The sequence below is a fragment of the Lucilia cuprina genome, chromosome 3, assembly GCF_022045245.1.
Source record: "Lucilia cuprina isolate Lc7/37 chromosome 3, ASM2204524v1, whole genome shotgun sequence".
In the NCBI taxonomy this organism is placed as follows: Eukaryota; Metazoa; Arthropoda; class Insecta; order Diptera; family Calliphoridae; genus Lucilia; species Lucilia cuprina.
Genome location: NC_060951.1, coordinates 3,828,319 through 3,848,754, shown reverse-complemented (window position 1 = coordinate 3,848,754; position 20,436 = coordinate 3,828,319). Strand labels below are relative to the sequence as shown.

At 29.7% G+C, this 20,436-nt stretch overlaps 5 protein-coding genes across 6 annotated transcripts; 2 read left to right on the top strand and 3 right to left on the bottom strand.

Moving 5' to 3' along the window:
* Positions 1–442: 442 nt before the first annotated feature.
* On the bottom strand, positions 443–1,867 carry LOC111681158 (beta-1,3-galactosyltransferase brn). The gene is made up of 2 exons (XM_023442883.2): positions 1,567–1,867; positions 443–1,506 (listed from the first exon to the last, which is right to left on the bottom strand). Exons 1-2 carry the CDS (start codon positions 1,814–1,816, stop codon positions 599–601), a joined length of 1,158 nt encoding a protein of 385 aa, XP_023298651.2. The 5' UTR covers positions 1,817–1,867; the 3' UTR covers positions 443–598.
* A 609-nt stretch (positions 1,868–2,476) lies between these two features.
* Positions 2,477–3,023, top strand: LOC111681157 (cytochrome c oxidase assembly factor 6 homolog). The gene has a single exon (XM_023442881.2). It carries the CDS (start codon positions 2,664–2,666, stop codon positions 2,934–2,936), a length of 273 nt encoding a protein of 90 aa, XP_023298649.2. The 5' UTR covers positions 2,477–2,663; the 3' UTR covers positions 2,937–3,023.
* Positions 2,973–3,650, bottom strand: LOC111681156 (N-alpha-acetyltransferase 38, NatC auxiliary subunit). The gene is made up of 3 exons (XM_023442880.2): positions 3,622–3,650; positions 3,401–3,531; positions 2,973–3,349 (listed from the first exon to the last, which is right to left on the bottom strand). Exons 2-3 carry the CDS (start codon positions 3,434–3,436, stop codon positions 3,047–3,049), a joined length of 339 nt encoding a protein of 112 aa, XP_023298648.1. The 5' UTR covers positions 3,437–3,531; positions 3,622–3,650; the 3' UTR covers positions 2,973–3,046.
* A 409-nt stretch (positions 3,651–4,059) lies between these two features.
* Positions 4,060–11,136, top strand: LOC111681151 (molybdenum cofactor synthesis protein cinnamon). Of its 2 annotated transcripts, XM_023442876.2 has the most exons (7): positions 4,060–4,215; positions 4,283–5,255; positions 5,317–5,586; positions 5,824–5,982; positions 6,051–6,213; positions 8,379–8,480; positions 8,660–8,981. In XM_023442876.2, the coding sequence occupies exons 1-7, from the start codon at positions 4,185–4,187 to the stop codon at positions 8,801–8,803; spliced, it is 1,842 nt and encodes a 613-aa protein (XP_023298644.2). In that variant the 5' UTR covers positions 4,060–4,184; the 3' UTR covers positions 8,804–8,981. The 2 variants fall into 2 exon arrangements, with proteins under 2 accessions (XP_023298644.2, XP_046802034.1); XM_046946078.1 differs by lacking the exons at positions 8,379–8,480; positions 8,660–8,981 and adding an exon at positions 10,865–11,136.
* Positions 9,300–10,762, bottom strand: LOC111681155. The gene is made up of 2 exons (XM_023442879.2): positions 9,976–10,762; positions 9,300–9,780 (listed from the first exon to the last, which is right to left on the bottom strand). Exons 1-2 carry the CDS (start codon positions 10,724–10,726, stop codon positions 9,530–9,532), a joined length of 1,002 nt encoding a protein of 333 aa, XP_023298647.2. The 5' UTR covers positions 10,727–10,762; the 3' UTR covers positions 9,300–9,529.
* Positions 11,137–20,436: the final 9,300 nt, after the last annotated feature.

Sequence of the window (20,436 nt, the reverse complement as noted above, 5' to 3'; positions counted from 1 at the left end):
TTAAGATATGCATTATAGAGATGCCATATTATAGGTTACACAAAATCGCTGAATTTATAGAATATCTACGAATTTTTGAAAATAAACTAAGAAAATATATTAAAAAACATATTAATTAAAGGAATAATAGCGTAATTAAAAAACTTTCTTTACTGATGACTAATACACATACTAATAAAAAGATTAACACAGAGCTATTTTATGTTGTTTTTTGTTAAAACCTAAAATTTAAAAAAAACTTAATTTTTAGGTTAGATTGATGAAATTTCTTAAAAATAAATGTTTTATAAGATTAAAAAAAAAAACAGCCAGCTATAGATTTCAAGGAAACAAAACGAATGCTACTGAAATTTTTCATTAAAATAACTTATTTAAAGAATAAATATTGAGGTTATCTTATTCTTTATCATATATTTCGCTTATTCCTAAGCCGTTTTTAAAAATTTTTTGAGTAACAACCATTTAGCTTTAAATTTGCATTTATTTTTAGGTAAAAAACTTAAAATTCTTTATAAAACTAGCAGAAAACTACAATAAATTACTTAATTAAAATATACAAATAAAAATCTTATCCGTCTCAGTTTTATGGAATGTTTCATCATCTACCCAACTTAACGGCTTTTATATTGGCCTCCCCATGATCTGGCAGTAACCTCTTAAATGTACCTACACAAGTATTTTTCAAAATTTGTTGTTTGGAACGTTTAACACACTCATCATAATAGCATTTCTCTACATTATGCAAAAATTCGATTATTAATTTATTATCACCTCCATTGGGACCCACATAGAGGTCACATTCCAAACTGGAAACTTTTAAATCGCGCACACAACAGTTCAGAAAATCCGGATTGGCAGAAAACCATGAATTTAAACGTTGCAAGGGAATGGCTAAAGGTTCACGTAGTATGCCTGTCACCCAGGTATCATCAATCCAGAATATAGGGGAGTTGGTCGATTGTTCTACTAATCTTGAGGCTGTTTGGGGATTAGTGATATACAACCAACCGGACAGATAATCAGGATAAACATTGCCAGCATATTCTTGCTCGGAAACATACCATTTATTGGCCTGCAGACGTATGACCGGTTTAGCGTCTAATATATAACCAGCCAATAGGTGGGAGGAGGAGGTTAATGTTGGATTTTCCAATTCCAAAGCATCTAAATAACGTTTTACTTGAAATATATCGTAGACAATATCATCATCTATTTTTATAATAAATCTAGCTTTTCGGCATTCTGTGGCCGACCACTTAAGACCCATTATATGTTTATAGCTGAGATTTCTATAGGCCTCTTTAAAATTGCCCTGCAATAGATCACCAAATCTATTTTGTTCATTTTGTAATTGCGACTGCGTTATAAAATGTTCTCTCTCCGGTACAGCAGCCAAGAGAAATACTCTTTGTATACCCAAATCGGATAGTTTTGTCTGGGAAATGGCTTGACGATGGGCGGAACGCAATTCATCATGACCCGCATAAGAGGTTACTATTAAAATAGCTATAACCATCATAATTTTTCATTATTTTAATATTTTACTTTATGTTATTAAAAACTCACCCAATAATTCCTTTTTATACGTATGGCATAAACGATTTTCTATTAAATACTCAAAATTGGTTAAATTCAGCAATTTGGGGACAATTTCTATTGGTGGCTGCGTAAGTTCTTGTGAATTTTCTTTAATTATTGTTATAAATTCATCGGCAGCAGGTTGTTTAGCTAAAGTATATAAAAATATAATTAAAATAACGATCGTAGCCCCCAAAAGGGTTAAGAGTTTGTTAAAAACATTAAAGCGCAGGCGCATTTTGTTTTAATTTTCCCTTTTTTTACAAAAATAAAACTTTCTGATAACAAAAAAATAAACGTAAACAAAGGCAATTTACTATTAACCCTTATATGGTCAAAAATTATGCAAAACTAGTTATAACAAAAATAAACCAAATTTAGATTTTTAACAAAAAAGCTTAAATAGTCTATTGTTTATATCTATTTCTTGTTAAAAAATTTTATTAAATTTATGGTAATTACAAAATATTTAACAAAACATTATTTTTCTTAAAAACAACACACCGTTTTAAGGTTAAATTTCTTAACTAACCTGCCTGTTTTAACAAATCAAAACAAGAGCATAAAAAGAAGAAGAAATGACACACGTACAAAATGTAAACATAAAATAGAGTTACCAGAGGTTAATCAAAAGTGTAGGAAAACAGCAGTTTTATAATTGATAAATTTTAAAGATTTTTAAGCAGAAAATTGGCATAAATTAACAAAATTTTAATAAAAATTAATAACCGCGATATCGCAGCAGCAAAAATTTAAAAATTTTAAATAAAAACATAAAAAATAAGCAAACTTTTGTTGTTTCTAAAATTGAGTCTAAGCTTTTGTAGGGCATTTAAAATCATTGTGGTCGACTAATATTGTTCATCTTTTTCTTCTTTAAAACAAAAATTTTATTTTTTTTGCAAATCACTAAAAGCTAATAACACTGTTTTTTTCGTTAGCACCTTAACAAGCAGCTGTTTTAAACAACTCTGTTATTACTTACGGCCATATGTGATTTTGGTTGTTGTAGTTTTAAGTAATTTTTATGCAACTAATTTTACAAGCATTTCTTTTGTAAAATTTTTAATTTATCAAATAAAAACATGAGTTTTCTTAACAAAGAAGAACGAGCCAAATGCTGGGGACATCGTGATGAATACTGGAAATGTTTAAGTGAAAATGCCCCGCAACACAGTTCGACATCGGGTGAAAAAGTGCCGGTTGCTTGTAAAAAATTGCGCAAACTTTTCGAGACCAGTTGTCCATCGACTTGGGTAAAACATTTTGATCGTAAACGTACCTATGAACAATTTAAAGAGAAAATCCAACAGGGTTATGATCCATTAGATGAAAAGGCACAAAAGACGGGACAATAACACCAAAAATTAATTTATAAGAAAAACTATTGTTAATATGTTGATGTTTTCTAATAATTTAATAAAAAAAATCTATATTATACATGATAAAATTTCTTTATTAATATTTCTTAAGCAGCATACACTTCCTCTTTGGGCATATCCACCGACACGGAGACTATATGTTTGCCAGGTATCATAACATTACCCAAAATACGTGCATCTTTACCATCCTCTAGAAATTCCACACACATGGACAATACTATATTGGCATCTTTGTCGGTACAATTAAAGAAACCCACCAGAACACGACCATCGGTTATAACCACACGAAAAGGTTTTCCTAACCACCTTCGGAGATTACGGCGTCCAGGGGATAGATTTTTTTCATTTACATTGTGGGCATTGGTAATGACATTATTGAGTAAATGATTCTGTAAATATTTGGCAATTAATCAAGATTTTAAGGTTGTTTAAGGATTTACCTCATAGGGCTTATTGCTGTTGTCGGTATCGCTCATAATTTTTCAGGTATTTTCTTTAATTTTTTGAGAAAATTAAAAATTATTTTTGTGTATTAATCAAATGTTGTAGTTATTTTTGTAAACATTGTACCCTAAAACAGAGTTGTCATTTAGAACAATAACGAAACATTCACTGGGAATGATGAGCTTTAAAATTAACATTGAAGCCAAAATATATTTACCTTTTAATTTTGTTTTTTAACATATTTTATACAAAAAAATATGTAATTTTAAAGTTAAATTAATATATTTTAACAAAGTTTGTGTAAAAGTGTTATATTTTTTTAATTAATTAAACAAAAAACTGTTGAACAAATTCAATACGCTGTTCTCTCTTTATATGTATTTAACAGAGCGCGGATAAAGTTGTTTACAGTAATAACCACTATGTGCTAATGAAAAAACGCTGATTATGAAAGATTTATAAAAACTATAACTTTAAAGCAATTTTTATGTTACTTTTTATTTATTAGTTAATTTATATTTTGTTTAAAAAGTTATATAGACATTAATTTGAAATAAATTATTTGTTTTGATATAGAAAAACAATAATTTTCTCAGCTGCTTAAAAATCGCTTGTTATTTATAACTCTATGTAATTTGTTAACACTGTCACGGTTGTCATTTTTCTTATCAGTTGTTTATTTTTTATAACCCCTCAACAAAAGTGGCCGGCATTTTAATTTCTCTTCAAATAATTGTGCAATTTTATAATTTAATTGTTTTAGAAAAATAGACGAAAAAAATGTCAAAAATTGTATTTGCTGTTATAACAGGTAAGATTTGTAACTTAAAACATTATTTTAAACGTAACAAAGGGAATGTAAATGTTAAATTCTTTAGTAAGTGACACTTGTCATCAAGACGCCACCAAAGATCGCAGTGGCCCGCGTTTAGTTCAATTGTTAACAGACAATTTTGATAATTGTCGTGTTTTAAAGGAAATTTTACCCGATGAACAAGATTTAATTAAACAAAAACTAAAACAATTAACTGCTTTGGAAGCTGAGGTTTCTTGTATTATAACTACTGGAGGTACGGGATTTGCACCCCGAGATGTTACTCCGGAGGCTACTAAGGCAGTCATAGATAAAGAATGTCCTCAGCTTTCTATGGCTTTGGCTATACATTCATTGCAAAAGACTAAATTTGCCGCCTTGTCACGTAGCGTGTGTGGCATTACCGGCAAAACCTTAATATTAAATTTTCCCGGCAGTGAGAAGGCGGTAGTGGAATGTTTTGATTATGTTAAGGATTTACTGCCACATGCTTTGCATTTACTTAACAATGAATTGGCGTTAGTGAAAAAAACACACGATCAGATACAAAACAATGCACAGTCGTCAACTATGTCGCCTGCAGCCTCAACAGCTGGCCACATTTGTCCCCACAAAACTGGCAAAGGAGATGACAACGATCGTAATTCTCCCTTCCCCATGTTGCCTGTTAATGAAACCTTGAATATTATTTTACAAACTATAAAACCTCAAGCCACTTTACCTCAACTGCTTAAGGATTTTAAATCACCGGTGGATATACCACCCTTTAGAGCATCCATAAAAGATGGTTATGCCATGAAATCTTCGGGTTTCTCGGGATCTAAAAAAGTATTGGGTTATATAGCTGCAGGTGACTCTGTTATAGAAACTGATTTCCAAGAAGATGAATGCTATAAAATTAATACCGGAGCTCCGGTACCCCTGAAAGCTGACTGTGTTATACAAGTGGAAGATACGAAATTGTTAAAAACCAAGAAAAATGGTTTGGAAGATTTGGTTGAGATATTAGTAGAGCCCAAAAAGGATTTAGATATCAGGTATAAAAGCAAACGAAAAAAATGTTATTTCAAAAACTCGATAAAAATTCTCACTTTTCAGATCCATAGGCTGTGATTTGGCCAAAGGTTCTACCCTATTCCCCAGTGTTGATCTTTCACCGGTGGTGGTTAAGTCTCTTATGGCTTCTGTGGGTCATGCGGTGCCTTTGCATAAACCTTTAGTGGCTGTTATTTCAACAGGCAGTGAATTATTAGATCCTCAAGATTATCCTATAGAAGGAAAAATCTATGATTCCAACACCACCATGTTGAAGCAGCTTTTGCAATATTTTGGTTTTGATTGTGTCGTCACTAAAGTGTTAACAGACGAGTAAGTATGTTTTTTTAGATAAGAAAATATAATTTTGATTAGATTAAAAATAGGAAACAAAGGCATTATATTGAATAATTTATGATTTCTGTAGAGAAAGGAACTTGAAAAATTTTAATTTCTTTAAAGAAAAATGTTGATTAGATAAAAAAAGAAAACAAAGCATAAATTATTAAAGAATTTCTATAACAATTTGTTTACAAGTTATTTTTAAAAATTTTTTTAATTATTTTGCAGTTTCGAAGAAGTCTACGAAACTTTAACTTCTATATATGATGAAGTGGATTTTGTTATCTGCAGCGGTGGTGTATCTATGGGTGATAAAGATTACATTAAGCCTGTATTGCAAAAATTAGGTTTTAATCTACAAGTTGGAAGAGTTAACATGAAACCTGGGTAAGTATTAAAAAACCTACTTCAATCTACTTATTATTTTACTAATAAAAACTCCACTCAATTTCCAGTAAACCCATGACTTTTGCCTCTAAAGATGAGAAATATTTCTTTGGTCTACCCGGTAATCCTGTTTCGGCCTTTGTTTGTTTTCATATGTTTTCATTGCCCGCCATACGTTGGGCCAGTGGTTGGACATATGAAAAGTGTATGTTGCCAGTTGTACAAGTAACGGTAAGTGAAAATTTTTTCTAAGTTTACACCTTATTACAATCAAATATTATATATTTTCAAACATACCTTAAAGTGCAATTAATGTTTATCCTCAATAATTTCTGAGTTAGTACACTTTATACCTTATAAGTGTGGTGAAAACACTAAATAGTTAATTAGCTTAGGTGAACAATACACATAAATTTATCAAACGTGAGAGCTATTTAGATACTATAGAGTTTAACCGCAGTATTCATAAAGTATTAATCGCTTATTTTAGGTTTATTACGCACATTTTACATGCAAAATTCTTAGAGTAAACTATCAATAACTTTATTAGGCATTTATGAATATGGGACTAATACACTAGCATTCCCCTATTGCTGCTCTTGTATAAACTTTACCTCTCGAAACTTCCTGAGTCCCTATATACATATAGAATATGATAAATTGATAAGCCATATGATAAATCTTTTCCAATTATACTAGATATTCCATAGGATATTAAAATTCGAATAATACTTGATTTCAGAGACTTCAATGTCTAATTGTTTTTCGGATATTTTGAAAAAATTTTAAGTTTTCTTTTGATGTTATCATTTAACTAACTTTTAACTGCGCAATCCGAGTTCAAACATAGCCCTAAAGCAGAAACCATTATTTGCAATACTTTAACTAGAATCGAGTCAAATGAAGTTGGACTCTTTATGCAGAGATTTAATACCTAAAAACTGAATTGTTCAACAATGTTTTTATACCCTACAACACTTAAATGGATAGGGTATATTGGGTTTGTGCTGATGTTAGTGACGCACAATAATATTGTTCCTTTACTCACCTTGAAGTATACCAATCGGCTCGAAATCATATTCTGAATCGATTTGGCATTGTCCGTCCGTCTGTGTGTCCATCCGTCCATGTAAATCTTGTAATCAAACTGCAAACAAAACAAACTACTTCCATTTTCCCAGGGACGAAGCCAATTGAAAATGGTTAAAATATGTCCGTCCGTCTGTGTATCCATCCGTCCATGTAAATCTTGTAATCAAACTGCAAACAAAATAAACTACTTCTATTTTCTCATGGATGAAGCCTATTGAAAATGGTTAAGATCTGTCCATTTTTTCAACCGCCGAATAGGCCTGTAAACCTTCAAAATCAAACTGCAGGTCGCAATTTTGGAGAAAATTCAATGTTGTGCGCATCTTATCATGAGAAAAAAGAAAACTGAATGAATTATTTTTCAGTGTTCTTAAGAATCTTTTACCTACCCTAAAGGATTTTCATGGTTCTACCCCACTGTTTCATTATTCCAACAGTTCTTATGGGATTCTCTCACTCAAATTTTTAGTTCAGCTATTGTTGCGTCGAATGGCTGGTACCCATATGATGTGAACTTTACCTCTGGGAGAGGATTCAGTTAAAGCATTCATACAATCCAATACTGTCTTAGATTTAGTTCTATTTCCTGATATAGTCCTAATTGTCTTCTGGTTGTCGTTAAATATACTGCTTCTGCATCTTCAATATAGAACCCCAGCCAAAGTAAAGAGCCGTTCGGTTGTAGGGGTCGACTCATATCTTAAATATGTTTCAATGGGTGTTTGAGTTATATAGTGTTCTGGTGATATTAAGTTCTAAATCAAACATTTAATCATAATCAAATCGGCAATTCTAATTTGTTCTTAATAAAGAAAATAAATGATATCAGGCATAACTGCTTGTGCTTTAAGTGATCAAAAGTTAACAGTGTGAATGGTGAAAAGTTCCTAAGTTATACAAAGTTCCAGTGAAACTATGTTTTTATAATGAATATTTGTGATTTTAAAGCAACATTATTAGTGCTTTTAATGATACCTTGTAGAAGCCAGGGTAAAAAACTAAATAACCCTGATGTGAAGTTTTATCTTCAACAATCCATAACTACATCTTTTCAAGGGTGCAATTTTAATTTGTTCTCAATAAAAATATACATATATAGAAGATACTATAACGTCATGCAACATTCCTGGTTAACTTCTAACCCAAGTCATGTTTCTACATTATAACATACAAATTGTATTAATTCATTCACCATAATGTGCAACCAGTTTCATCCATTTATTCTTGACTTTGAAGCAAAAAAACTTGCCACTCAACTTTTGTATGTTTTTCTCTTTCTCTTTTTTTGTTGTTTGCCTATGCAGTTACAAAATCCTAATGTTGTATTGGATCCTAGACCGGAATATATGCGTGCCACTATAACTAGTAAAAATGGTCAACTTTATGCTTCAATAACAGGCAATCAGGTGGGTTTTTTTTAATGGAATAACGCATATATAGCACAAAATCTTTTTCGCTCACTTTCCTCCCCTCTCATTCTTCATTAAACAAACGCTTCCATTTCATTGTGCTTAATTAAACACAAACTATAATGTACTTAAACAATTAACAATACTTTCGCCTTTATTTTATCACACTTGAATAGATGAGCAGTCGTTTGCAAAGTATTGTAGGAGCCGATGTACTTGTACATTTACCAGCACGCACCGCCACTAAAACAGAGGCCCATGCGGGTGATATACTGCCAGCCAGTGTATTGCGTTATGATTTCATAACAAAATACGAATGAAAGTTTGTTAAGTTTTAAATTGGCTTGCAGCTAATAGTTTTTATTTTTGTTGGTTATGGGTTTACAAATAGTTCGAATAACTTGATATTAAATGTTCAAAACTTTACCTTAGTTTTTTTTTTTTTTTTTAATAAAAACACAATTTTTTAAAAAAATATAATTGAAGTTGTAAAATTATGTTTTATTATAAGAAATTAATAAATTTCTTTTAAAAAAAAAAATTAATATTAGAGTTTTTTTTATAAAAAATAAACTTATATTTACAGTTGTTGTTTTTTTTTTGTTTAAATTTTGTGGCCAATTTTTGTTTTGTTCTAACTTTGTATAGTTTATAAAATAAAACGTTTAATATTAAACAAATTGATAAATTGTTAAAAAAAAAAATAATAAAATATAATTTCTGTTTATTTACAAAATTTCTTTGAAAAAAAAAAAAATATTTATATAAACAAAGATCTTGTTAAACAAAATGGTTAAACAAATTTTACACTACTCTTTCTTTCTCTCTCTCTGTCTAAAAAAAATTTTCGAATTTTGTTATAGATTTTCGTGAAAATTTGAATTTTCTTTTAACAAAATCTTTGAGCAGAAAAAAAAATTATAAAAGAAATTTCAAAACAAAGTTTCTTCTTCATTCGCTTAGATTCACACAAAAAAACCCATGATAATGCGTTTGAAAGTTATTTCTGTATATGTATGTGTGTTACAGTTGCAAATAGGCTTTGTTCAAACACGTTGTACTTCTCCCTTATTATGATTTTCCATTGACTTCTTGACATTGGTATTGGTAACGTCAGCAGAGCTCTTATTTGTCAAACGTATCGAAGAACGACATGGCAACGCGAATTGATATTTATTAGAGGCCAACAATGAATAACGTTCATGAGGTGCTTGATCCCATAAAGCTCTCTCAACCACATGCAATGCACTGGGACTTAAAACATTGGCCGTATAGGTTGTGGGGGCACCGCTGGAGACTTATGTTTTAAAAGGAAAAAAAAAGAGAAAAAAAAAACAGAAAACAAATCATACAAATAAAAAAAAGCAAAATGAGAAATTAAAAGAAAAAAATGCAAATAGTTAATTTAAAATTTTTTCCTCTTCACTGAGTTTTCATGGCATTTTCCATGTCTACATATACAATTTATATACATCTCACAAATCACACTTACTTTGGGCGGTTGGTGGTTTATAGAGCGTCTCTGCATGCAAACCACAAGTATCCAAACACACAACACTAACACCAAATGGCTGCAATTCACGTCGTAATTCTTGTACACATTTATCGGTGGCCACACGTGATACATTATAGGCAATTAGACCATCACCCTGACCACCACTCGCAGCACCCAAATAAATCAAACGTCCTCGTGTAGGTCTTAAAAAGTCCACAAAAGCTTTAGCAATACGTAAAGAACCCAATATATTGGTCTTAAACATTTGTTCCATTTGATATAATTCTTGCGATTCTATGCGTCCACGATAGAAAGTACCACTGGTATTAATAACAGCCGCTATACCCTGTTCTCCCACACTCAAATGTGAGCCCATTGTTTCGGTGGCCTCACGCAATACATCATCTTTGGTAACATCCAAAAGCATAGGTATAATAGTGCCCGAAACGGGTGCCTCGGTAAATTCACGCATTTTCAACCAACCCACTAAAAGTTTAGCGGGCAAACTGTCTACACCCTCACGCATACCAGCCACTACACGACAGCCTTTACTGGCCAAATGTGTACAAAGTTGTAGACCCAAAGCGGTATCGGCACTGGTCACTAGAACCGTATTCGATTTGACTTGTTCGGCTTTTTCGACATTGTCCTCGCGTACCTTACAGATGAGATAGATAATAAGAGCTCCAGCAATGGAGAAGAGGGCCAAAAGTTGAAAGGCCAAGACTAGGGCAGTCATGGGTTCCATTATGACATCGCTAGAACAAATAGACAGGGAAAAGGGATATTAGTTATTTATAAGTAAATAGTTTTAAAATTTTTGTTTAAATTTTGTTTTAAATATTGAGTTTAGTTTAAAGAAAAAATCTTATTTTTTATATTGCAGATTTAATTAAAAGAAATACAACAATTAGGAGATTATGGTGAATATTTTGGAAAATTAGTGAACATTTGTGAACAGTTTGTGAACATTTGTGGACAATTTGTGAACATTTGTGTTAGAATACTGTTGATAAAGTTTGGCTGTATGATTATAATTGAACGGGCTATCATTTTGGAGAATTTAAGAACATTTGTGGAAAGTTGGAGAACATTTGTGAAAGAATACTGTTGAAAAAATTTGGCTGTATGATTATAATTAAACGGGGTAAGTTTAAAATCTTTTTTTATCTTTAATTATAAGTTTAAAATAACAATATCTAAAGCAACAATTAGGACTATTGCTCTAATTAGGGCTATTGACTCCTTGACCCCTTGAGTAACCCAACTTAGGTCCTGTCAAATTGAAACCGGTTCAGGCGGTTAATAGTTGTTTAAAAGTTACAGTTGTTCGGCATCTTTTGACCCAGCAGATGAATAGATAGATAGATTGATAGATAGATAGATAGATAGATAGATAGATAGATAGATAGATAGATAGATAGATAGATAGATAGATAGATAGATAGATAGATAGATAGATAGATAGATAGATAGATAGACAGACACATAGATAGATAGATAGATAGATAGATAGATAGATAGATAGATAGATAGATAGATAGATAGATAGATAGATAGATAGATAGATAGATAGATATATAGATAGATAGATAGATAGATAGATAGATAGATAGATAGATAGATAGATAGATAGATAGATAGAGAGGTAGATAGATAGATAGATAGATAGATAGATAGATAGATAGATAGATAGATAGATAGATAGATAGATAGATAGATAGATAGATAGATAGATAGATAGATAGATAGATAAATAGATAGATAGATAGATAGATAGATAGATAGATAGATAGATAGAGAGGTAGATAGATAGATAGATATATAGATATATAGATAGATAGAGAGGTAGATAGATAGATAGATAGATAGATAGATAGATAGATAGATAGATAGATAGATAGATAGATAGATAGATAGATAGGTAGATAGATAGATAGATAGATAGATAGATAGATAGATTGATAGATAGATAGATAGATAGATAGATAGATAGATAGATAGATAGATAGATAGATAGATAGATAGATAGATAGATAGATAGATAGATAGATAGATAGATAGATAGATATAGATAATTTAAACATCTGTAACGTATCATTTTCACAGTGAGGAATATACCGTTAAACAGTGCTGTCAATTGTGCATTTTTTCAATTTGAAACTGTTCTTAAAGAATTGTGACGTAATATATAAAAAGAATATGAATCTGTTTTATTACTATTTTCATTAATAAGCTTGTTTCAACTAAAGCTTAAACTATTTGTTATTTTCAACTTGAACTACGTCTTTTTCAACAAATACTTAACTGATTAACACGTTTTAATTAAGCCTAGACTTGATTTAAAGGTTTTTAAACTTGATTAGTTTTATTGGCTTAAAAAAATGATTATTATAAAAATTTATTTTTAAAAATATGTATAAATTAAGCTAAAGCTTTAAAACAACAAATACAAACAAGGCTTAAAACAAATGAAGCGCGTAAAAAAAAAACAAAATCAATTTGAAAGTGAAAATATATTGTTTTTTTGTATAAAAATATAAATTACAAATAAATTACAGACATTAAAAAAAATACAAAGCTAAATAACCATAATTTTCAATACAATAAACTAATGAGACTTATTACTGATAGATAAAGTATTTAAAAACAATTTGAACAAATGTCTTAACATTTTAAAGACCTTATAAGGAGGATAATATTAACGTAAAAACTATCATTAACGTAAAGACTTGCTGTTTTATATAAAAAACAAGAAACTGAAACGGGCTAAAATACCTGCCACTTTTTTTCAAATGCTTGTCACCACAAAACGGAAGCTTAAGTTTTGTTGTTTTTCTATGACGTTTATTATTTTCAAAAGTCTATAGTATGGGCCTTATATGTTTGTTTTTACTAGTTTTAGCCTTTAACCATACTTTATGGTTATGTTTACCATATTTTTTTTCTTCTTTAAAATAACAACAATTTTTTTTTGCTTGAGCATTGAGGTCTGAACTAAGGAGAAACTGCAACAACAAAAACTAACATAAAAATACGCATTGAATTCCAATTGGTAATAAATATTTCGTAATAACTGCAATTGAATTTAAAAAAATATTTACACATAAATGAAATTGAAACCAATTGCTTAAATGTATTAGTTTAAACAAAGAAAAAGTTGTGTTAAATAAAAAAACTAAATTAAATAATAGAAAACAAATAGAATTTTCGTGAATGTTTAACCAACAATAAATAGCATAATGTTTTCTATAAAAAACGCTTCTATAGGCAACACTTTTAACAGCCTCTAAGTACCGTTATTTAGCCAGCTGGCAAAAGCAAGAATGCTACATGTTTGCAACATAGATGTTGATGACACAAAACTTTTCATTAAAATGTCCTAAAACCCGTAATTATTATTTAATTAAAACAATAACTTCCTGTTAATTTTTTTTTCATTTATATTCTTTAAATAATTTTGTAAATTTTTCTGTTCTTCATTGTGTAAAGTTATAGGTCATTATTTAATATTACCAAAAAAAAATACGCAACAAAATATTGCGTTTAATTTTTAACACGGAAGACAAATTAGCATAATATATTTTATTTTAAACAAACGTGTTAGTGTTAAAATTAGAGAAGAATCAAAATATTTGTTTAAAAACTCACATACCACCTATTAACGTTTTCTTTTTTGAGAAAGATTCATTAACACTTGTTTCTCAAATCCAAACAAGACATGTCTTTTATATGAGACAATAAACAATAATTGGTATTATTTAAGAATTACAACAAAAAACTAAAATCTATAGACTAGAACAATGTCTAGGCTATAGACTAGAGTAAAGTCTAGGCTATAGACTAGAGTAAAGTCTAGGCTATAGACTAGAGTAAAGTCTAGGCTATAGACTAGAGTAAAGTCTAGGCTATAGACTAGAGTAAAGTCTAGGCTATAGACTAGAGTAAAGTCTAGGCTATAGACTAGAGTAAAGTCTAGGCTATAGACTAGAGTAAAGTCTAGTCTATAGACTAGAGTAAAGTCTAGTCTATAGACTAGAGTAAAGTCTAGTCTATAGACTAGAGTAAAGTCTAGTCTATAGACTAGAGTAAAGTCTAGTCTATAGACTAGAGTAAAGTCTAGTCTATAGACTAGAGTAAAGTCTAGTCTATAGACTAGAGTAAAGTCTAGTCTATAGACTAGAGTAAAGTCTAGTCTATAGACTAGAGTAAAGTCTAGTCTATAGACTAGAGTAAAGTCTAGTCTATAGACTAGAGTAAAGTCTAGTCTATAGACTAGAGTAAAGTCTAGTCTATAGACTAGAGTAAAGTCTAGTCTATAGACTAGAGTAAAGTCTAGTCTATAGACTAGAGTAAAGTCTAGTCTATAGACTAGAGTAAAGTCTAGTCTATAGACTAGAGTAAAGTCTAGTCTATAGACTAGAGTAAAGTCTAGTCTATAGACTAGAGTAAAGTCTAGTCTATAGACTAGAGTAAAGTCTAGTCTATAGACTAGAGTAAAGTCTAGTCTATAGACTAGAGTAAAGTCTAGTCTATAGACTAGAGTAAAGTCTAGTCTATAGACTAGAGTAAAGTCTAGTCTATAGACTAGAGTAAAGTCTAGTCTATAGACTAGAGTAAAGTCTAGTCTATAGACTAGAGTAAAGTCTAGTCTATAGACTAGAGTAAAGTCTAGTCTATAGACTAGAGTAAAGTCTAGTCTATAGACTAGAGTAAAGTCTAGTCTATAGACTAGAGTAAAGTCTAGTCTATAGACTAGAGTAAAGTCTAGTCTATAGAGACTAGAGTAAAGTCTAGGCTATAGACTAGAGTAAAGTCTAGGCTAAAGGCTAGAGTAAAGTCTAGGCTATAGACTAGAGTAAAGTCTAGGCTATAGACTAGAGTAAAGTCTAGGCTATAGACTAGAGTAAAGTCTAGGCTATAGACTAGAGTAAAGTCTAGGCTATAGACTAGAGTAAAGTCTAGGCTATAGCTTAGAGTAAAGTCTAGGCTATAGCTTAGAGTAAAGTCTAGGCTATAGACTAGAGTAAAGTCTAGGCTATAGAATAGAGTAAAGTCTTGGCTATAGACTAGAGTAAAGTCTAGGCTATAGAGACTAGAGTAAAGTCTAGGCTATAGACTAGAGTAAAGTCTAGGCTATAGACTAGTGTAGAGTCTAGTCTATAGACTAGAGTAAAGTCTAGGCTATAGACTAGAGTAAAGTCTAGGCTATAGACTAGAGTAAAGTCTAGGCTATAGACTAGAGTAAAGTCTAGGCTATAGACTAGTGTAGAGTCTATTCTATAGACTAGAGTAAAGTCTAGGCTATAGACTAGAGTAAAGTCTAGGCTATAGACTGGAGTAAAGTCTAGGCTATAGACTAGAGTAAAGTCTAGGCTATAGACTGGAGTAAAGTCTAGGCTATAGACTAGAGTAAAGTCTAGGCTATAGACTAGAGTAAAGTCTAGGCTATAGACTAGAGTAAAGTCTAGGCTATAGACTAGAGTAAAGTCTAGGCTATAGACTAGAGTAAAGTCTAGGCTTTAGACTAGAGTAAAGTCTAGGCTATAGACTAGAGTAAAGTCTAGGCTATAGACTAGAGTAAAGTCTAGGCTATAGACTAGAGTAAAGTCTAGGTTATAGACTAGAGTAAAGTCTAGGCTATAGACTAGAGTAAAGTCTAGGCTATAGACTAGAGTAAAGTCTAGGCTATAGACTAGAGTAAAGTCTAGGCTATAGACTAGAGTAAAGTCTAGGCTATAGACTAGAGTAAAGTCTAGGCTATAGACTAGAGTAAAGTCTAGGCTATAGACTAGAGTAAAGTCTAGGCTATAGACTAGAGTGAAGTCTAGGCTATAGACTAGAGTAAAGTCTAGGCTATAGACTAGAGTAAAGTCTAGTCTATAGACTAGAGTAAAGTCTAGGCTATAGACTAGAGTAAAGTCTAGGCTATAGACTAGAGTAAAGTCTAGGCTATAGACTAGAGTAAAGTCTAGGCTATAGACTAGAGTAAAGTCTAGGCTATAGACTAGAATAAAATCTAGGCTATAGAGTCTATAGAGTCGAGAGTAAAGTCTAGTATATAGAGACTAGAGTAAAATCTAGTCTATAGAGTCGAGAGTAAAGTCTAGTCTATAGAGACTAGAGTATACAGAGTCTGAAATCTATAGAGCCTAGAGTTCAGTTAATTTAGATTTTAGTCCAGTTTTTTTTCAAACTGGATCATCTGTTGAATAAAAGTGTTTCCAATTTTTTGGTTATTTCAGCTGTTTTGGTTGGTAAAGGCAAATTAAGTTATTCTTTCATCTTTTTTTATACAAACTTTTAAATGAAAGTTATAAATATAAACCCAGAAACTTTATTTTTAGTTTTACTTGTTTAATAATAGCTTATTACAAAGAAAACAAAATTAACAATGTGCAACGAACCAATTGAGGGGACTTGGCAAACTGTGTTTTTTTTTGCTCTCTTCTGTCCATATGATATGTAAGTTAAAGGCATGAAGGCATGCAACTTTAACTACTACGCATTAGGTTTTTCTTTAAAAAAAAGTGGAAACATTTGTTAAGAAAATTTAAAAAAAAAACTCAAAACAATTTAGAAATGAAAAACTGCATTTTGAAGAAAAACTTTCTTTGGAAGTAAAGTGTTATATTACAAAAACATTTTTTTGCAAACTCCCGGAAATAGCTTTTTAAAGAAAATTGTAATTTTCTTGTTAAAACATAAAGTCAAGGAAATATTTTTTTATGTTTTTTAGATTTATTTAGAAATTTTAGTTTTTACACTTGTTACAAAAAAACAAAAACTTAACAACATAAAAAATTTTTTGCAATTTTAAATTGCAGTTTTTTTTTGGTTTTATTTTAACTTTCGTTTTTTTAACAATTTTTTGTTTTACACCTAAAAATGTTAGATTATATAAACAACAACAATATAAAAATTACAAAAAATTAAAAAAATAAACATTTGTTTTTGTTGCTTTAGCTTAAGCTAAACAAACACATATTAGGTTTTAAAGAAAAATATTAAAAAAACGGCCACTACCAATTAAGCAATGCAACCAAGCATAGCGTTAAATATTAATTAGTTAAAGAAAACAACAACAAAAACAAATCCAAAAAAATTATTATAAATAAATTAAAACTTATAAAACTTGCACATATTAATACGTTCATGAAGGTATCGCCTTTTTTTTTGTTTGTTTTGTTGAGACTAAAGTTTTTAGAACGTGACTATAATTATTTGTTTTATTTATTTATTTTTTTTCAATATAAATTTAATTATATTAAATATTTATTATAATTTATAAATTATATCTATAAGAATAACTCTAAAATTTTATAATTATTAATATTCTTATAAAGTATTTAGTTAAAAAAACTGAAGGTTTTTTTAACATAAAACAAAACAAGGGGAAGTTGTCAAGTTTACCACACTGTTTCAAAATGACAATTTTCATTTTCAGCTTTTACATTTCCCTTTCTTGTTTATATAATATGTTTCTCTATTCCCCTGTTTCGTTTACCTTTTTGGGTCTTTACACACCGTTAAGTGTAACAAGAAATAATAACATTGTCATAACCGTTATTGGTAAATAAATTGCATTTTATCAATTGTCAGAAATGCATACAGTGTTGCCAGAGGTATGTTTAGCAAGCGCATTCCAATGTATTGACTAGATTAAATGTTACTGTAATCTAGATAAGGTTACAAACTAGACTGTAGAAGAGACTTTTTAGGCAAGACTTTACTTTAGACTCTATACACTAGATTTTACTCTGGTCTCTATATACTAGACTTTAGTCTCCTTAGACTAGACTTTAGTCTCCATAGATTAGACTTTACTCTAGTCTCTATAGACTAGACTTTACTCTAGTCTCTATAGACTAGACTTTACTCTAGTCTCTATAGACTAGACTTTACTCTAGTCTCTATAGACTAGACTTTACTCTAGTCTCTATAGACTAGACTTTACTCTAGTCTCTATAGACTAGACTTTACTCTAGTCTCTATAGACTAGACTTTAGTCCCTATAGACTAGACTTTACTTTAGTCTCTATAGACTAGAGATCTCAATGGATTAGATTGGTTTGTTCTCTAGTCGATGAGTTAGTTTCTGTACTAGTCTGTAGAATAGTTTGTGATTTAGTATATGGTATAGATTATGCTTTAGTCTACAAAAACTCTATTTAAAAAACTAAAAATATTTCTTTTGAAAAAAAGGTTGTATAACTTTGGTTTTTCTTTTAGTAATAAATTTTGAAGTTAATTAAAAATTAATTAACTTTTAACTTGCCTTAACACCTTACTTTCAAATTTTGTACAAAAAAAAAACACAAAACAACAAACATTCATGTTTGTTACTTCCACAGAAGAAGAAGAAAAAAAAACAACTTAATTATCTAGTGCATGTTGCTAATGATCAATTCTTTTTTTATACATATAGAGATATCTTACAAAATCGATCTTAATTTCTTAGATTTAAGAAAAAAAAAACTTTGTTAAGAGATATTTATTAAAAATGAAGTTTGTTTGGAATTGGTAAATAAATTGAAAAGGTTTACACTAGAAGTGGCTTCCGGTAGGCTGTGGCCTCCAGTGGGTTAGTGGTTGTGTTCTAGTCTGGTAGACTGGAGGTGTTGGGTTCGATTCCCACCTGTGGCACTGGTTAAGGAACACACAACAGGCCCGATAGAGGCCTAGGTGTATATCTTCAGATTTGATGTGTATACATCCTTTTTTCAAACTAACTAACTAACTTACACTAGAAACTAGTTTAATTGGAAAACATTAAGGTTTTAGTGAAAATAAAAAATTGAATTGAAATTTTTATTAAATTTAGTTGGTTTTTGTAACTAAAATTTTCAATTTGTAGTAAGAATTTTAATGATATTGAAGTTTTTCTTAAAAGTGTATTTTTTTGCTTTGTTTTATATGAATTTCCTTTAAATTTTGTTTTTCTTTTACTTTTCTAGTTCAAATTTTGTTTTAGAATACTTTTTTGATTATTATGACAAAGTCGCTGTAGTTGTTAACACTGTTATTACGTTATGCTAAATGCTGCCACTTGTTTTGTTTACATTTTTTCTACTTGTCATTGCCAATTATCCTTTAAGTTTAGTAATGCCAGATGGTTTGTTTTAACATTAATGTTTGTGACATTTGGTTAAACGTTTATATGTAGTTTTTGTTAAGAGTTTTCTTTATTTAAATTGATATTTTTTTTTTAAATTTCTTTATTCAATCCAAATTGTTTTGTTATAATTTCCATGATGGCGATTTAAAATTTAATGCATTCATGACCTAAAAACCTAAAATTTAACAAGTTTTCTCTTTAACTCTTAAAGAAATTTGTTGTTTTTGTGTTGCTGCTGCTGTTGGTTTTTCTTTTGTTTTCTTTTTAAATTTAAAATAAGAATTTGTATGTAGCAATGACCATAACTTCTTTTTTAAGGCTATTTATGGCTGTTTGCAAAACTAAATTAAAATAGAAATAAATCTGTTAAAAGAAAAGCGTATCATGTTATTTGATGTCTTAGTTTAGAGCTCTGACACTTAAAGACATTCTTTAAAAGCACGTTTTTAATATGTATTGTTTTTTTTTTTTTTTAATTCAACTTACATCCAATCCAATAGCAATCTCTACCATATATTGCAAGCAACCAACATGTTCCACAAAAGGTGTGTGTTCTTGCAATTGTTGCTATTTTTTTTATTTTTATTATTATTTCTATTTGCAATTTGTTGGCATTTGTTTCTGCCATTTTGAAAAATAAGGTTAGTGTGTTAGTTGGAAAATAAGTTTTACGCATGACTTTATGCGAAAAATTGTTTAGCTGCAAGAGGATGTAAAAGCAATTATTTTATTATAAAATTGCTTAAGAAATAGTTTAAACTATTAAGAATTGTATAAAAAATAAACCGTTTTTCTTACTTTACAACTAAAACTACAACATTTCTTTAATAAACTTAAAAAATATACCAAAAAAGTACTTTTTTTCAAATAGTAGTAGAAAAAGTACTTTTTCAAATTTTGTTTAAATTTCGCTAAAACATTAAGTTTTAAGTTTTCTAACATTAAAAATGTAAAAATTTAGAAAATTTTAAAATAGTAGTAGAAAAAGTCCTTTTTTTTAAATTCACAAAAAAACTTCAAAAAACATTAAATTGTTTGCTTTTAAACCTAAAGAAACTAAATATATAAAGTTTTTCCAAAAATTTGAGTATAAATACCAAAAAAGTACTTTTTTAAAATAGTAGTAGAAAAAGTACTTTTTTGAAAATTCAAGAAAAGTTTCAAAAAACATTAAATTGTTCGCTTTCACACACTAACTATATATAAATTTTTTTTTTAAAAATTTGAGTATAAATACCAAAAAAAAGTACTTTTTCTAAATAGTAGTAGAAAAAGTAATTTTTGAAATTTTGTTTAAATTTCACTAAAACATTGAGTTTTAAGTTTTTCAACATTAAAAA

Excerpts from the sequence above, each read along its gene's own strand:
- LOC111681156 (XM_023442880.2), bottom strand. The coding sequence starts at position 3,436 with ATGAGCGATACCGACAACAGCAATAAGCCCTATGAG. Across the intron at positions 3,350-3,400 it reads ACAGCAATAAGCCCTATGAG|AATCATTTACTCAATAATGT; the intron begins GTAAATCCTTAA and ends AAATATTTACAG.
- LOC111681151 (XM_023442876.2), top strand. The coding sequence starts at position 4,185 with ATGTCAAAAATTGTATTTGCTGTTATAACAG. Across the intron at positions 5,256-5,316 it reads AAAAAGGATTTAGATATCAG|ATCCATAGGCTGTGATTTGG; the intron begins GTATAAAAGCAA and ends CTCACTTTTCAG. Across the intron at positions 5,587-5,823 it reads ACTAAAGTGTTAACAGACGA|TTTCGAAGAAGTCTACGAAA; the intron begins GTAAGTATGTTT and ends ATTATTTTGCAG.
- LOC111681155 (XM_023442879.2), bottom strand. The coding sequence starts at position 10,726 with ATGGAACCCATGACTGCCCTAGTCTTGGCCTTTCAACTTTTGGCCCTC. Across the intron at positions 9,781-9,975 it reads TAAACCACCAACCGCCCAAA|TCTCCAGCGGTGCCCCCACA; the intron begins GTAAGTGTGATT and ends TTAAAACATAAG.
- LOC111681158 (XM_023442883.2), bottom strand. The coding sequence starts at position 1,816 with ATGCGCCTGCGCTTTAATGTTTTTAACAAACTCTTAACCCTTTTGGGG. Across the intron at positions 1,507-1,566 it reads GTATAAAAAGGAATTATTGG|CTATTTTAATAGTAACCTCT; the intron begins GTGAGTTTTTAA and ends TGATGGTTATAG.
- LOC111681157 (XM_023442881.2), top strand. The coding sequence starts at position 2,664 with ATGAGTTTTCTTAACAAAGAAGAACGAGCCAAATGCTGGGGACATCGT.